This window comes from Rhinatrema bivittatum, chromosome 10 (genome assembly GCF_901001135.1).
Source record: "Rhinatrema bivittatum chromosome 10, aRhiBiv1.1, whole genome shotgun sequence".
Lineage (NCBI taxonomy): Eukaryota > Metazoa > Chordata > Amphibia > Gymnophiona > Rhinatrematidae > Rhinatrema > Rhinatrema bivittatum.
The window spans coordinates 73,322,231-73,339,333 of record NC_042624.1 but is presented as its reverse complement, the minus strand read 5'-3'; the positions used below and the strand labels follow the sequence as shown (position 1 = coordinate 73,339,333).

At 44.4% G+C, this 17,103-nt stretch overlaps 1 protein-coding gene across 6 annotated transcripts in view; it reads right to left on the bottom strand.

The window, feature by feature from the left end:
* The window catches only part of ANKRD45 (ankyrin repeat domain 45), a 124,442-nt gene that overhangs the window by 93,913 nt on the left and 13,426 nt on the right, over positions 1-17,103 (bottom strand). For 5 of the 6 annotated variants that reach the window (XM_029618968.1, XM_029618967.1, XM_029618970.1 and 2 more), the window contains one exon: positions 6,839-7,006. The exons of the other annotated variant lie outside the window; for it this stretch is intronic. In XM_029618968.1, the coding sequence (XP_029474828.1) occupies positions 6,839-7,006 (168 nt within the window). The remainder of the gene's footprint in view (positions 1-6,838; positions 7,007-17,103) is intronic. 6 annotated transcript variants of the gene reach the window in all.

The following is a 17,103-nucleotide window of genomic DNA, read 5'->3' as shown; positions in this document are numbered from 1 at the left end:
CTCTATCCATGGAGAACCACTTCCTGGAGAAGTTTCATTGACTACCCAGGCCATTGGCCTGCGCAACGGAGCTTTACACTCTGAATCCATCTCATTTCTCGTATTGGAAAAAGCCATGCATCCGGTGGTACTGGGGCTGCCTTGGCTTCAAGATCATATGCCACAATTTAATTGGGCTACGTTGGAACTGTCCCGGTGGGGACCTGACTGTCATGGCCGGTGCCTTGCGGAAATTTCACCGCTCTTTTGCACAATACGCCTCATTCCAGGATGTTTTCTCAAAACAAGCAGCAGATGTACTTCCACTGCACAGAGTATTCGACTGCGCCATAAATCTGAAGCCTAATACAGAACCTCCCAGAGGAAGAGTTTACTCTGTCAGTAGCTGAGACTCAAGCCATGTCCACCTACATTCAAGAGAACCTGCAGAAGGGATTCATTAGACCCTCCAAATCCCCTGCTGGTGCAGGCTTCTTTTTCGTAGGGAAGAAAGATGGCACCTTACGCCTCTGCATCGATTACAGGGGTCTGAATGAGATTAACATCAAGGACAGGTACCCCCTGCCCTTAATTTCTAAACTGTTCGACAGGCTCCAAGGAGCCAAGATATTCTCCAAATTAGATCTTAAAGGAGCTTACAACTTGGTGCATATTCGTGAAGGAGACGAATGGAAGACTGCTTTTAACACCCACGATGGACACTTCATATATCTCGTCATGCCCTTCGGTTTGAGTAACGCACCTGCAGTCTTTCAAAATATGATGAACGACATCTTACGGGACTTACTTTATCAATGTGTAGTAGTATATTTTGATGATATATTGATCTTCTCCCAAGATCTGCAAACTCATCAGGAGGATGTCAAAAAAGGTTTTAAGACGCCTGCGTGAGTACCACCTATACTCAAAGCTTGAAAAATGTGAATTCCACAAGGAGTTTGTACCCTTCCTGGGATACATTGTTTCTGAGAACGGGTTTCAGATGGACCCCAAGAAATAAGAAAGTATCCTGGACTGGCCCCAACCTACAGGCCTGAAAGCACTGCGCCGCTTCTTGGGATTCACCAATTACTATTGTTCCTTTATTAAAAACTAGTCATCATTGACAGTCCCTCTAACTGCTATGACCAAGAAGGGAACCAATCCCGCCAATTGGTCTCCTGAAGCCATATCAGCCTTTCTTACTCTCCAGGCTTTTCAAAAGAAGTCGTGCCTCCGCCATCCTGACCCACATCGTCCGTTCATCGTCGAGGTTGACGCATCAGATGTTGGTGTGGGAGCGGTTTTAAGCCAGTATAGCGAATCTAATGTGCTCCATCCTTGCTCCTTCTTCTCAAGTCAATTCTTGCCTGCCGAAAGAAATTATGGAATTGGGGACAAAGAGTTACTCGCAATCAAGCTGGCCTTTGAAGAGTGGCATCCTTAGCTGGAAGGTGCACAACACCAAATAGTAGTGTACACCGATCACAAAAATTTGGAGTACCTCAGACATGCTCAGCGACTCAATCACCGTCAAGCAAGATGGTCCCTATTCTCTAACAGAATTGACTTCCTTCTGAAGTATCGTCCAGCAGAGAAGAACACTCGGGCGGATGCCTTGTCACGATCCTTCTCCCTGCTGGATGTGCCAGTCGAACCCCGTCATATCATTGACCCCGGAAGAGTGGTTCTTGCAGTCACTCATGCGGTAGCCACCGGGAAGACGGTGGTGGCCAGAAATCTAAGGAAGAAGCTGTTGAAGTGGGCACACGATTCCCGTCTGGCCGGCTATCCGGGACAGAGTCGCACCCTAGCTATGTTACAGTTGTAATATTGGTGGCCAACCATGAAAAAAGATGTGCAAGCTTATGTGAGTTCCTGCGCTGTTTGTGCCAAGCAAAAATCCACCAGCCGGACGTCCTTGGGGCCTGTTACAGCCTCTACCATCGTCGGATGAACCATGGACTCATATAGCAACTGATTTCGTGGTAGCCCTGCCACCATCCAACGGAAATAACACCATTTGGGTTACTGTTGACCGCTTCTCCAAAATGGCATATTTTGTAGCGTTACCAGGATTACCCTCTGCTAAAGAGTTAGCAAAACTCTTTATTAAGCACATCTTCCGCCTTCATGGAATGCCTAAACATATCCTATCCGACAGGGGAGTGCAATTTACTGGAAAGGTTTGGAGAGCATTATGTCAAAAATTTGACATCGCCTTGGACTTAACCTCTGCCCACCATCCTCAGTCCAATGGTCAGACTGAGAGGATGAATAGAACGCTGAAACAGTGTCTGCGATCCTATGTCAATTCCAAACAGAATGACTGGGCTGAATTACTGCCTTGGGCAGAATTTGCCATCAACTCGCATCCTTCTACCTCGACGGGGTCTTTGCCTTTCCAGCTCGTCTACGGAAAACAACCACTGCCTCCTCTGCCAATTCTATTGTCAGTGGCCTCTCCTGCTGCCCAGTCCACTGCAGCAGAATTATTCCAACTGTGGAAACAAACAAAGGAGCTCCTCCTCAAAGCAGGACAAAAGGCAAAAACCACCTATGATGCTCATCATCAAAAGGCACCACAGTTTCAGCCTGGAGACAAAATCTGGTTAAGTACCAAGTACCTTCGACTTAAACTTCCTTCAGCAAGATTTTCACCTCGCTATGTGGGACCCTTTGCCATCCTTCGGCGATTAGGGAATCTGACGTACAGTCTAAACCTGCCTCCATGTATGAAGATGCACAAAGCATTTCATGTATCTCTATTAAAGCCAGTGATACTCTTTGAATTCTCCAGAAAACCCCCAGAACCTACTAGTCTGGATACTGAAGATGACATCGAATATGCTGTGGACGACATCCTTGATGTGTGAAAAAGAGGCAAGACATGGGAATATCTCATCTCATGGGAGAACTATGGCCCAGAAGAGAACTCCTGGGAACCACTGGCCAACATTACAGATAAGAAGATGCTATGTCAATTCCACCTGGCACACCCACGATAACCCAGACCACCTGGAAGAGGTCTTGGAGGGGGCCCTTTGAAGGGGGTACTGTTAGTCGCAGACGGCTGTGACCGCTCTGCCTTACCTCTTTTCTTCCCTTTTCCTCCTCCTTGGGCAAGATGGCTACTTCCGCTGCCGAGTGCCAAGGGCCTCGGTGTCTCCAGCTCAGCATGGGCGTCCCAGTCCGCCATGCTCATTCCTGTGGCCTCCTAGGGCGCATGTGCGAACATCTCCTACGCTCAAATACACGTCATGGCGGGAACCTCGGGGGCGTCCCCACCGCATGACGTCAATACCTCTGGGTATTTAAAGCCTCCACTACGCTTCCACCTTTGAGTTACCATAGACTCCGGTCTAGCTTCTCTGACTGCTCTAAGCTGCATGCTTAGACGCTGCTCTACACTCCAGGGCCCCGCTCCGTTAGAAGCTCTAGGCACCTGCTCCTTGGGGGTCTTTTGCTTCCATCCACCCTTCGGGGCCTCTACTAATTAGACAACCGCTCCTCGGGGGTCTATCTCTCTTATTCATTTCAGGATCTCCAGACTATCAGGTACTCGCTCCTCGAGGGCCTACCAGTCTAGTATCCTGCACCACGGACCTTCGGTCCCACCATCTTCACTACCAGGAAGATGTTTGCACTATGTTCCGGTGAGTACCTTTATGATCCGGTTCTCCAACTCCACCCACCAGGCTCGGCTTATCTCGCACCGTGGGTTCCTATCTACCTTGAACATCTGGGTGAGACTTCTACATCTGAGACTGTCAGAACGTATTGGCACCTTGCTGGACTCAAGTGCCTTTCCTTCCTGCCACATACCATCTATCTACAGCAGTACAATAAAGCTTTCCACCTACAAGTGTCCGCTTTCTGCGTTTAGCCTAACGCTGTGGTTCCCCATGGGAGGAGTCATCTCCACTGTGACTAAGGGTGTATACAATGCCACAAACACAACACCTACCCTCCCCCTATCCCTATCTTAGCTACCCCTATTTTTTTTATTTTACCTTTTGCTCCTGCAAAGGAGTAGGAGCAAGTTGCGCGCGCCGTTTTTAATATGATATCTCCCCGACACGCCCCCCTCGAAAACCCCCGGGACTTACGCGAGTCCCGGGGCTCTGCGCGCACCGGTAGGCCTATGTAAAATAGGCGCACCGGCGCGCAAGGCCCTGCTCGCGTAAATCCGGGCGGATTTACGCGAGCAGGGCTCTTAAAATCCGCCCCAGTAAGTCTTAAATTGCAAAGCTATATTTTGTTTGGTAACAAAAGTATTTATTATATTTATAATCTTTTAAGCTCTCTCTAGCCCCCTAAAGCAGTTAGTTACCCTGACAAGAAATTACTTATCCAGTTATAATGAAACGGGTAGACTTCTGATTTTGTATATATAGCAAGTAAGGTGATTTTTTGGATATTTCTTGATTTTGTTCTACTTGAAGCTAGGTGAACAATATTAAGATAGTGCCTGCATTTTATCAGTAATAGGCAAACAGTGTTAGGAGGCAGTTCTAAAGTTGTCTGGCTAATCCAGTCAAATAACTTTGCTCTGCCCCAGATCGACTTTGACAAATTTGGCTCAGTTTTTAGCTGGCTAACTACTTAGACAGTTACATCAGGAGTGGTCAAACCAGTGGGGAATTTATAAAGGGCCAGATCTTAAAATCTACGCGCGGGCGTAGATTTTATAACATGCGCGTGCTACCGCGCGCATGTTATAAAATCCAGGCTCGGGGTGTGTAAGGGGTTGCACACATGTGCACCTTGCGCGCGACGAGCCCGAGGGGAACCCTGATGGCTTTCCCCATTCCCTCCAAGGCCGCTCCGAAATCGGAGCGGCCTCAGAGGGAACTTTTTTCAGCCCCCCCCCCACCTTCCCCTCCCTTCCCCTATCTAACCCAGTCCTCAGCCCTAACTAAATCATCCCCCCTACCTTTACTTCAAAAGTTACGCCAGCCCGAGGCAGGCGTAACTTGCGCGCACCGGCTCGCCATCCCCCAGCACAGGCCGCTGTGCTGGAGGATTCGGCTCTGCCCCTGGACCCCCCAGACCCGCCCCCGGACTGCCGCCAGGCCCCCGGACCTGCCCCCTTCCCGCCCCTTTTTCGAAGCCCCGGGACATACGCGCATCCCGGGGCTCAGCGCGCGCAGGGGCAGATTTTTTCAGGTTACGCGCATAGCCTTTGAAAATCTGCCCCAAAGTGTGGTTTATCCATTTAAATATAGACCTCTAAGGGCCCTACAAATAAACTAAAGTCAACAGTCTTCTGCACTGTGTATGCCTGTCACAGTTTTTATACTTTTCTTTGGATTGAAATAGAGAAGTGCTAAAAAAAAAACTGGCAAAGGAAGCTAGAAACATGGCACATGGTACTAAAGTATACATTTTTAAAATGTGGCTGTATTAGACTGGAATATGCATACCTTCAATATACATACAAGTGTAATATATGCTATTGAATTGTCAATAGGTTTTACCCAATTTAAGTGCACTTAACATGGATAAATGGGCTTTTGAAAATTGCTATGACAGTGTATTACATTTATATTTTTCTTTAAAAATTGTTACATGTACCGGCTAGCAGTGTTCCCCTGCCAGTCGTCACACTCACCTCCTGCCTCGACTGGCTCCTGAGGCGCTCGATGCTGCACTCTGCACTCTGGCCACAGTCAATCCATCTTTAGCCTGCCACTACCATGGACTCGGACCCAGGACTAGCCTCTGCGCCGCCGGCGCTGCACGCCACAGTCTCCAGTCGCACCCAACACTGCCTGGCTCTTGCACTCCCTAGGCTTGCAAACGCCTATCTCGGGCCTTCTTAAAGGGCCAGAGGAAGGTGCCCTATGATGACATCATCCTTCTGGCTCTATTTAAGGCTGTTCCAGACCTCTCTCCGGTGCCATGGCAATAGGTCATCTACCCTTCCTGGTAACACTAGTTGGCTTCCATGTTCCTGTGTTCCAGCTCCTGCTCCTGTGTTCTATTCTTTGTGCTCCTGTGTTCTTGCTATGTTCCTGGGGTCCATCAGTATCCCTGTCTTCCTGTGTCCCTCTCTGGACTTCTGGCTTGACCCTCAGCTTGGACCTGATGCTGCTGACTTCTGACTGCCCTCTGACCACTGCTGGAACACAGTCACCGATCCTTCGCCTGTAGACCCCTCTGCCTGGCTGGACCACCGACATCCATCATCGCCTGCTACACCTTTGCCGCATCAGAGGCTTGCACTTAATTAAGACCAGCTGGCCTCAGCACCCAAGGGCTTGACCTAAGGGGAACGTGGGCTGGTATTGGCAAAGCTCCAGTTGGGCCTTTGCCTCAGTTAGCTCCGCCTGCCAATGGTGGAGACCTGCGGGGCTCCTCCACGCAGGTAGCATCAACTCCCCTCTCAGTCCAAGGGTCCACTTCGCCAACAAAATTTACTCTGAGTACAATGGGGTATTTTGGTGTGCAATTTCTCTCATTATACAGATAATTATGAGAATTCATATGAATTATTTTTCCCCCTTTAATATAGGCTCAGACCTGCACTATCAGAGTGTGTAACAGCTCAGGATTCAGATGAACCAGAGAGTTATGCAATGGTTCAGTCAGGAGCATGAGTAACTACTGACGGAGACATGTGAGGACCACAAGGACAATGGAAAGTACATTAGCAGAGTAATGCTGGGACCCACAGAACTTTCACAGTGTCTGCCCATGCTAGACTTCTCTCTCTCATGCATGGAGTACTAAAACTCATTATAGATTTTCTTTAACATGTGCGAGGATTGGGAGGCAATATCCTTGAACAATTAAAGTTAATCACTGTTCTAGCAAAGAAGACTGTCAATGGAGAATCCATATGGTTTTTTTTTACCTGCCCAGTCCAGAAAATCTACGCAATCCATTTTGGAATATCGGAAGGCTATTTCTCGTGCTCTCTCATCCAGGAAGTTAAGTCCCTCAAGATCTGCTCCTAGCTCCACTAATGTATGCAGTGTTTCTAAGTGGCCCCAGGCTGCAGCAAAGTGTATAGGTAAATACCCTGCAGAATGAAGAGAAAAGGCAGATAGATACAATATTGGTCATCAGAAACATCAGAATTGGAAGATATTGAACAAAACCTGGGAGCTGCCAACTACACAGAAGTCTAACATGAATGATGCTCCATGGTAATGGACAAATGTTTATTAATGTTTTCCTTATTAAATATGAAAAAATTAAAAATTATCCTAAATGTGACACCTACTAGGTTTTACCATACTTTATCATGGGGAATGTTTTAGTACTGGAAAATTCTTAAGGATTTGTGTCACCTGTCAGGGAGATCCATTCCTCTAAGGCAGGAATGGCGAACTCCAGTCCTCGAGGGCCGCAAACAGGCCAGGTTTACAGGATATTCACAATGAATATGCATGAGAAAGATCTGCATGCACTGCCTCTATTAGATGCAAATCTTTCTCATGCATGCTCATTGTGGATATCCTAAAAACCTGGCCTGTTTGCGGCCCTCAAGGACTGGAGTTCGCCATCCCTACTCTAAGGGGAGGTTTGTAAGAGAAGTGCTACAAAGAGTGATTCCAAGAGTCACAAGGGGTTGACATCTAGGATGGGATCTGGGGAGAGGCAGCAAAGGGACTGTGCTCTGCCTCAGGGCTCCAACTGATCTATAGGAAAGGTTGATGGGAGATCCAGCCTTTGGTCAACAAGGAGAGGATTTGTTAATTGCAAACCAGCCATCTTTGAGTAAATTTTGGTGTAAGACGGGATTCTTTTAACATTCTTGAGGAGATCTGAACACTGAAAAGCTTGAGAATAATAAGATAGACTATTGAGATTTGGAAAGTGATTTAAGCAGCCTAAGGAATAGTGTCTGCATTTGTGACATTGGAGAACTTGAAGAGATGTATGCTGTTTTGTTATGCTTTGCGATTGTGTACTTGATTTCTGTACATGTTGATTTTTTATTATTCTCAGTAAAATCTATATTTTTTGTATGGAATACTTCGCTTTAAGTGTGGATTGGTTATTTTGTTGAATGTGATTCTCTTAGGAGCCTACAGGTTATCCTGGTCCCCTCACAGAATCTGTGCTCCCCAATCTGCAATAAGTGGATCAGTGTTCAGGAAGGATTGGAAGTATGATCACCTAGCCAAGATGGAACCTCTCCCATTTATAACACTCCTGAGGAAGCAGAGAGATACAAAATGTTGGAGATAGAGCTAGAGTTACCAGATAAGAAAATATTAAGACTTACCTGATCATTTTCTTTCCTTTATTTCTGCTACACCTGACCAGAAACACTTGGGATTCATCCCTTTCCTCTTTACTGATGGAGGTAGGATGCCCTGTTAATTAATTCTTTTTTTGTCTGACATCACTTGCACTCATAAGCACCTCATGAAACCCATAGAAATCAAGAATCAAGCTGTAACAATACTGTATACTAAGCTACTTTTTTTTTAAATAACTACTTATTTACAAAGTATCTCTTGAACTTTCCTGTTTTATTTTGTTTTTTAAACATTATAATCTATAGGGTGGGTTCTGGACAGGTGTAGCAAGAATAAAGGAAAGAAAATTATCAGGTAAGTCTTAATTTTTTCTTCCTTATCTTTTTGTTACACCTGTCCAGAAATGCTTGGGAATTTAACAAAGCTCAACTACTTAGAGGGGGGGAGGGAAGGATGTGACACACGCTTTTCGAACCCCTGCACCATATGCAGAATCTTTTTTTAGAGTATCCATCCAATCTGTAACATTTTATAAAACTATTCATGCTTGACTATGTTTTATTTATTTTATTTATTTATTTAACGTCTCTTCTATACCGATAGCCGTTCACACATCGTATCGGTTTACATCGAACAAATAACTTTTGGGCAGGGCCCTTACAAGTAACAGTTGGAGATAATTAGTTAATAACAAAGTAACTAAAATAGGGGTAACATATGCAATTACAGTAACAGTAAATATTGTTGAGACTGGATAACAGAAACAACTGAGTAAACTTTACATATATCTTTGTAGATCCATTGCTGCAATTTCTGTCCAAGAAGCAGAATGTGCTCCTAATGAATGCACTTTCAAAAACTCTGGTGGATTTTTTTCCCGATTGATATAAGTGGTTGAGATCATTTCCTTTAGCCGTCCTGAAATTGTAGCCTTTGAGGCTGCCTCACCTTTATGACGACTTCCAAAGAGCACAAGCAATCTGTCAGTTTTTTCAAACAAATTAGTAGCTTCAAATAACTTATTATTGCACAGCACACATCTAAATACTTTGAAGACCTATGCCTTCCCCTGCAATCAATTTTATTGAAAGCCAGTAAATGTACGGCCTGATTAAGATGGAAAGTACTCAGAACTTTTGGTTTAAAAGAAGGAACAGGAGTTATTCTCACTGAATTTGAATCAATTCTTAAAAACGGATCCCTGCAAGAGATTGTCTGTAATTCAGAAATTCATCTTGCTGAAGTCATAGCTACTAAAAATATTATTTTTAGGGTGATATATTTTAATGTTGCCTTCCTAATTGTGCTCCGCTGCTCACAGGCCCCAACCGTGAGCAGCCTCACTCACCACCTCGGCCTGACGCCGCCATCGGACCTTGCTTTTTGTGCAGCCTGGACCGCCGCGCCGCTGCCGCCCTGGACCACTGCTGCTTGCTGCCTTTCCCGTGCGCAAGAGAGGTTGCCGCTGTCTTTCCTTTGCGTGGCAGGAGCTGCTGCCGGGACCATCTCTCTGCGGCAGGGGAAGCCGCTGTCATCTCAATCTTCCCACGGCAGCAATGCCGCTGCTGATGCCTCCTTTGCGGCAGGGAGGCTGCCAACGCCGGCTTCCTCCTTCACTCCCTGGGCCCTGCATAGGCGTGCATGCCTCAGCACTTTATTTAAAGGGCCAGCGGCGGGAAAAGCCCCATGGCCCAGCAGATGACATCATCAGTCCTTGCCATGTCCAGCCCTATAAAAGGGCTCTGCTTCCACTCCTCGGCGCCTTTGTATCGGATCTTCATGGTTGTCCATGGCTTCTTCTGTCCGACAAGGTCTCTCATGGTCTGCTCCTGTCTAGATGGTTCCGTGTTCCATGTTAGATGTTCCTGGCCTTCGTGGATGTTCCTGTTCTTCGTTGGATCTCATTCGTCATCTCTCTGCTGTTCCTGGTGTTCCATGTTCCTGCTGTTCCCGTCTCCGGCTCTGTCCTGCTTCCAGGTTTCCTGTCCGTCCACCTTTCCTGGCGTGCCGCCGTCGTGGTCTGTGACCAGCCCATGGGGGGCTGTGTAGGGCGCTTTGTGGCACAAGGCCTGTCTTCATGTCTGCAGCGCAAGTCTCTGGAAGGCCCTTGCTTTTAATGCCGAGGTCTGTTCCTGAATCCGAGTTCTGAATCCTTGAATTCTGAGTCTTGAATCCTGAGTTTTGAATCCTGTTCCCGGTCTTCGGAGTTCCTTGTTCTTGCTTCCGTCCATGCTCTAGACTCAATATTGGAGTTCCATTTTTTTTGGTATGATTAAGTAAATTGAATAAAATCTTTTTCTTTGCTCTTGAAGTGGAACATGACAAATTGCCTGACGTTCTGATAACTTACTCAAGGTTTCTTGAACTGCATCTTTCTTTACCTTTGTGAGGCATGGAGACTCCACAAACCTGTCCTTTACAAGGTGTATCAGATCTAATCCATTTTGTATTATTTCCAATACCCAGTGGTGTGAAGTTATGCAGATTCACTCTCTGAAAAAATATTGAAGCCATCCCCCTATTGGCTGCATCAGAAGTGGACCCTAGAGAAATCAGTACTGAAAGACATGTTTGGGCGGATTGCCTATTTGAATCAAGACTGGCTCTTCTTGCTCCATGAAAGGAGTGATTTCATCCTCTTGAATTATTTATCTACAAATTATTATATATGTAATTTTGATATCTTCTGAAATCTCTGTATTGAGAGTATACTCTGTAAGATCTGTAGTTTAATTTGGTACAATCTTCGGTCAGTCTTTGGGACTTAGAATCTCCCAAGCTCCTAACGAGCTTCTCTAACTCATCTCCGAATAGCATTTGTACCTTAAAGAGCAAGTTACAGAGACAAATTTTTGATTATGAGTTTGTTGTCCACTGTCTTAGCCAAAGATGATGTCTGGCTCCTACTGACAATGCCAAGGACTTGGATGAAAGACTTATTAAATCATAAATATCATCTACTATATATATATTCTGCAGTGGACTCTAGATGCGACATCCTCACCATTTTGAAATTGTTGGATCCAGCAAAGAAGAGCTCGAGAAAAAGCAAGTTTGCTTACCATAAACAGTATTTTCTGTAGATAGCAGGATGAATTAGTCATGCTGAATGGGTGACATCATCTGGCGGTAGTAGGCGGAGCTGTCTCTCAAACCTTTCAGAGCTTTACTTCTACTGGGCATGCGTGGTAGTTCCCAAGTGATCAAGTGTTCTAGAAGTATCTTTAGTCTATATCCAAGCAGAAAAAAATGTATAATCCAATGTATAAATGCTGTCCAGGGAGGACCGCAGGAACACATGGCTAACTCATCCTGCTATATACGGAAAAACCATTTACTGTAAACACATTTTACATTTTTTTATATTTTATTAAAATGTATAACTTGCCTAACACAATAAAGGCCTAGGCGACATACAAAATAACATTCATAAAAACAAATATATAATGAAAAACAAACATGAACAAAGACATAAGAAAGATAGCTTACTGAACAATCCTATAATAATGAGGAAGCTTTAGAAACTAAACCTAGCCCCATTCATTAATAAGGTTTTTTTAAACAGGAAGGTTTTTAATAGACCTCTGAATGTCTTTAAAGAAACGCAAAGTCTTAGTTCCATGGAAAAGGAATTCAATAGAACTGGAGCTGTGATACAGAAAGTAGATTCCCTTGTAAAGCATAAGCAAGCACTTTTTAGAGATGGAACATCCAGAAATCCTTGTTGTGAAGATCTTAATTGACGTGAAGGCTGATACAATTTCAAAAGTGCATTAAGTCATGGACAAGATCCCAAATTAATGAGTTTGAACACAATTAGTCTAATTTTAGATTCAATACTTTGATGCAATGGTAACAATGCAGCTGTATAAGAGTTGGCATAACACGTTCAGAATGTCTATGACCAGAAATTAGATACGCAGCTGCATTCAGAAGCAATTGTAGTGGATGAATTATAGCATCAGGAAGGCCCAAATAGAGCCCATTACAGTAATCAACAAGAGGAAAATAGAAGTCTGCACAACTCAAAAGCATGGAGATGTTTTAAACCAGAGAGAACTCTTAAACTTATAGAAGCCAGCCCTAACCACTGACTTAACATGGTTTTGAAAAGTTGATATTTTGAGTAATATTAAAGATAGAACCATCAAGAGTGATGGAAGAGTAATCGAGCATAGAATTTACTCTCTGAATAAAAAGAAATTCAGATTTTTTGGTATTAAGTGCTAATTTATTTTGATGTAGCCACAGTTTTATAGTGGTAATTCAGATTTGAATGTGTTCAACAGTATCATGCCAGGAGGGATGGAGACATATGAAAAATCAGGTCATCTTCATAAATCTTGTAGCCATCACATAGAGTAGATAAAAATTTACAGATGAGAGCAAGGTAGATGTTGAAAAGCATGGAATATAAGGCAGAACCCTGAGGGACCACAGTCTATAGTGATGACCATTGAGACACAATTTTTTATTTTGAATGGTTGGGACCTATTATTCAAAAATGAAGAGAACCAAGTTAAGACAATCCCTCCTATACAACATTCCTGCAGACAGTGAAGGACAATAGAGTGGTCAATTGTGTCAAAAGATGAAGAAATGTCTAAGGACACAAGAACATAACGATGCCCACTATCTAAGCCCCACTTAAAAGTATCAGTCATGGACAGCAATAACAGTTCAGTACTTATTTATTTATTTATAGATTTTTGTATACCGTCGTTCAGACATATCATCACAACGGTTTACACAATTGAAATAGAAATATGAGATAACAATAAAATTATAGACTCTAAAATAGAATTCAATCCAATTGAATTAAATCAAATGATAGATAAAAATAATAAATAAACTAAAAACCTATAAGATCAAACTAAAAACTTCTTACATCCTAATAAAATGATGACATAAAAGGGAAAACAGTAAAGAAAATAAGTTGTATGGTCTTGTGTCAGTCGTGTTCTTGAAAGGTTTGCCAAATATCCAGGTTTTTAATATCCACAAGCGCATGTGCAGGTGGGTCAGGACTCACATGCGTGGGGGCAGAATTTAAAAAAACAATGTGCAGTGATGCAAGTAAGCCTTCCCCAGTTCCCTCCCTGTCCGCTCCAAATAAGGGAACTTTCCTATACCACTTCCTACTCTGCTTTCCTTTTCCTCTCTCGTCATTGACCCATAAAATCCCTTTCCCTACCTTTATTTTTTTTTTTACTTCGGAACTTACTTCATCTGAATAGCTAAAGTAAGTTCCATGTGCCGGCCAGCTGCCAGCGCATGCTTCCCCAGGACAGGGTCTAATGGCCGTTGACCTGGCCGGCCCCCTCCCTGCCCCCCCCCCCTTTTGCATGGCCTGCATTTCTGTGTGTATTGGGGGCACTTAGCAGGGCCGTTTCTAAAATGCGCTCAGTGTGTGCATGGCCTGGCCACACACATAACCCCTGGATTTTACGTGTGCGGGCCTCTTAAAATTTGGGCGTTTATTTCTCAATGACAACAAATAAAAATAAATCTTACCTTGACGAAGATGCGCACAGTTTAGCTCTCCTCTTTATTTTTTTTTTTTTATAGGAAAATTCAAAGAGAGCACTCAAATTAAAATGGCATCAGAATTCAGACTCACAAAAATACAATCCAAAAAGTCATACACAACGAAATAGTAATGGCTAGGAAAAAAGTTGCAAATAAAGAATTAAAGATTTGTAAATACAGAGAGCGTGCCAAAAGATCAAACAATTGCTGCTATTTCCAATGTATTATTATCGCTCCCTCTTCATTACATTATTCAGCTATTGAACTTAGCCTTAAATAAGAACTATTTCTCATTTGAAGATACATTTTTTCTTCAAATTTGAGGTATAGCCATGGGTGCTGCTATGGTGCCAGATGTCGCCAACATTTTTGTGGTAGCTTTTGAGTCCACATACATTTATCATAGCGTATGGAGCCAATGTTTAATATGCTGGAATGTTAAAATTCCTCCTGTAGCTGTGCCACAGGAGGCCTCTCACCTTTTCTCTGGAGGCCGCCTGGACAGTCTATCCCGGTTTTGCTCCATGGCCTGGGAGGCCTTCCTTGCCATCTGGGCCTGCTCTGCTTCCTCCTGGACTCTCTGGTTTGGGCCTCGCCCCTTCTTCCTAGGGGCCGGTCCGCAGCTCTTCTCTCTCTCTAGTTATAGGGCCCGCCGAGTGTGGGAGTTGCCTGCTTCCTGCACTATAAAAGGACTTCTCTTTCAGTTCTGCTTTGGCTTGCATTGGAGTTACATGCTCCTGGATGTCTCGCCTTCCAGCACTCCATCAGGCCTTTGCTCTTCATTGGAGCTCCATGTCTCGTCTTGATGTCCATCGCCTGTTCCTGATGTCTGTGATCCAGTCCTGATGTTCCTCGCCTGTTCTGGATGTCCTGTACCCCAGGTTCCTCGTTGCCTCATTTCTGGCATGCCATGTTGTGGTCTGCGACCAGCCCATGGGTAGTGGCTGTGTAGGGCGCTCATGGTACAAGGCCATCTTCACCTGCGCAAGTACAAGCCTCCGGAAGACTTCCGCTTCAGTCCTGCGTTGTCTTAGAATCCTTGCTTGCTTCCGTCCCGGTCTTTGGAGTTCCTTGCACTGCGTCCATCCATGCCAAAGACTCTGAATGAACTTGTGCCATTCCAGCATGGCCCGCGACCAGCCTAGGATGGGCTGTGTAGGGCGCGCCTTGGTACAGGTTTCTACTGAATCTTCGCCATGTTCCAGCTTCAGTTATTCCACACCTCGTCTAGAGCCTGCTTCGCAAGCAAGCATGGTCCGCGACCAGCCCATGGGTAGTGGCTGTGTAGGGCTTGCTGCATCGCAGTCTTAACCCAGTCCTTGATCCTGCTTCTGAATACCTTGCCTGCAGTACCTCATTCCTGAGTCTTTGTCTGTGCACCCAAGTACCTCGTACCTGAGTCTTCTCTGTGCACCCAAGTACCTCATTCCTGAGTCTTCGTCTGTGCACCCAAATACCTCGTTCCTGAGTCTATGTCTAGAGTCTCAATGTTTTGGAGCCTCGTCTGCCCTCATCCTCAGTCCGGCCTGCTGCTTCTTGCCGATACCTTGTGGCAGGTCCGAAAGGGCTGGGAACGGTCGGAGGACTGTTCAATAACCAACACTATTGTGTTGGCTCCAGAAGCAAGCAGGTCTGGCAGAGGGTCAGACTGTCTGTCTCCACCTGCCCTGGAGCCCTCTGGGGTCGTGCCGAGGCCCAAGCGCACAGAGTCCCCTCAAGATGGGATCACTCTCCTAGCGCTCCCCCTTCTGTAACATGGAAACGCTATATCGATGATATTTTTATTGTATGGGATGGGCCGGTATCCGCTTTAATGGAATTTCATGTGTGGCTTAACTCCTTAAATACGTGTCTTAGGTTCACCATCAATTACCATTACGAACAGATTGTCTATTTGGACATTCGCATTTCTAAACATCGCAATTCTTTACAAACTAATACTCATCGCAAGCCCAATGAATGCAATAATTTATTGCGGTTTGATAGCTTTCATCCAGCTAATTTTAAAATTAATCTTCCTGTAGGCCAATTTTTGAGGCTATGGCGTTTGTGCACAGATCGAGCTGATTTCAAGATTCAAGTGAATCAGATGGCAGAACATTTTCTTCATAGAGCATACCCCATATCATGTGTAAAGTCAACATACCATCGAGTCTTATATTCTAATAGAGATTACTTCTTTTTTAAAAAAAAACAACCAAGTGAGGATTTGAATCGGCAGACCCTTATTCTGCGACACACGGCAGTATTTGCCTTTATCTACCATGCAATACACAAACATTGGCTTATCCTCCAGGAGATTCAACCCTCATTTAGACAACCCCTGAGGTTTGCATTCTCCAGAGGTCATAATATTAAAGATTATGTTGTGCGTTCCAATCTTTATAATCCTTCTGTATCAGTCGGACTGCCCACAATTGCAAATTTTGTTCATTAAGATTTTCAGGAGATATTATTTCATCCCCTTGGGCCAAGAGATTTTTTTACCCCCGGATATCTCCTGTAAAGCTACCTTTGTTGTCTACAAGATCATTTGTCCCTGCTTGATGAGATATATGTGTATGACAAAATGTATGATTAGGACTTGTTTGACAGAACATAGAAGTTGTTTAAAAACTGGGAAAATAGAGGCTCCTCTTGTGGCTCACTTCATGGAATTTCATCATCGATTTGAGGACATAAAATGGACAATTTTGGAGTTCATACCCCCGCATTGGCAGGGGGGAGATCGGGTTAAGAGGCTCAGGCAACATGAACAACAATGGATAAACCATCTCCAAATAGAGTGGTCAAGATATATGTCAAAATGTAAGTTTGATACTTTGTTACTTTTGTATGCTAATTTTCCACTCCAATTAACACGTCTTGTACGTAAGAGACGTTAAGCAAACATGGGTACAAAAATGGATACAGTCAGAGACACTCTTTTCCTAAGCAGCCGATGCACTTTAGTCTCCGTGGCGCTCAGTAAGTACTTGAGAAGCTTACTTTAGATATTGTTCCTTTTTACTGTGCCATGTTTCTTATTTTTAGCTTTTATCTTATAGAGAACTGTCACTTTGTATGTAGGACATATACTATCCTCGCTGGACAAGAATCACTTGGGAGCCCCTGAGGCAGCAGTTGCAAAACATGATATCATGTTGGGCTCTGTTGAAAGGGAAGTATCTCTTTTTACAAGCATTGAAAAATTCTAAAAAATATTTTATTCTTGGATCAATGATTAAAGTTGACCCCAAGCGATGAAAATACTGAACGGAAAAGCAAGTTTGCTTACCGTAAACGGTGTTTCCGTAGATAGCAGGATGAATTAGCCATGCTGTCTGGGAGCGTTGCGCGACCGGATCAGTAGGCGGAGTTTCTCCTAGAGTACAGAGTT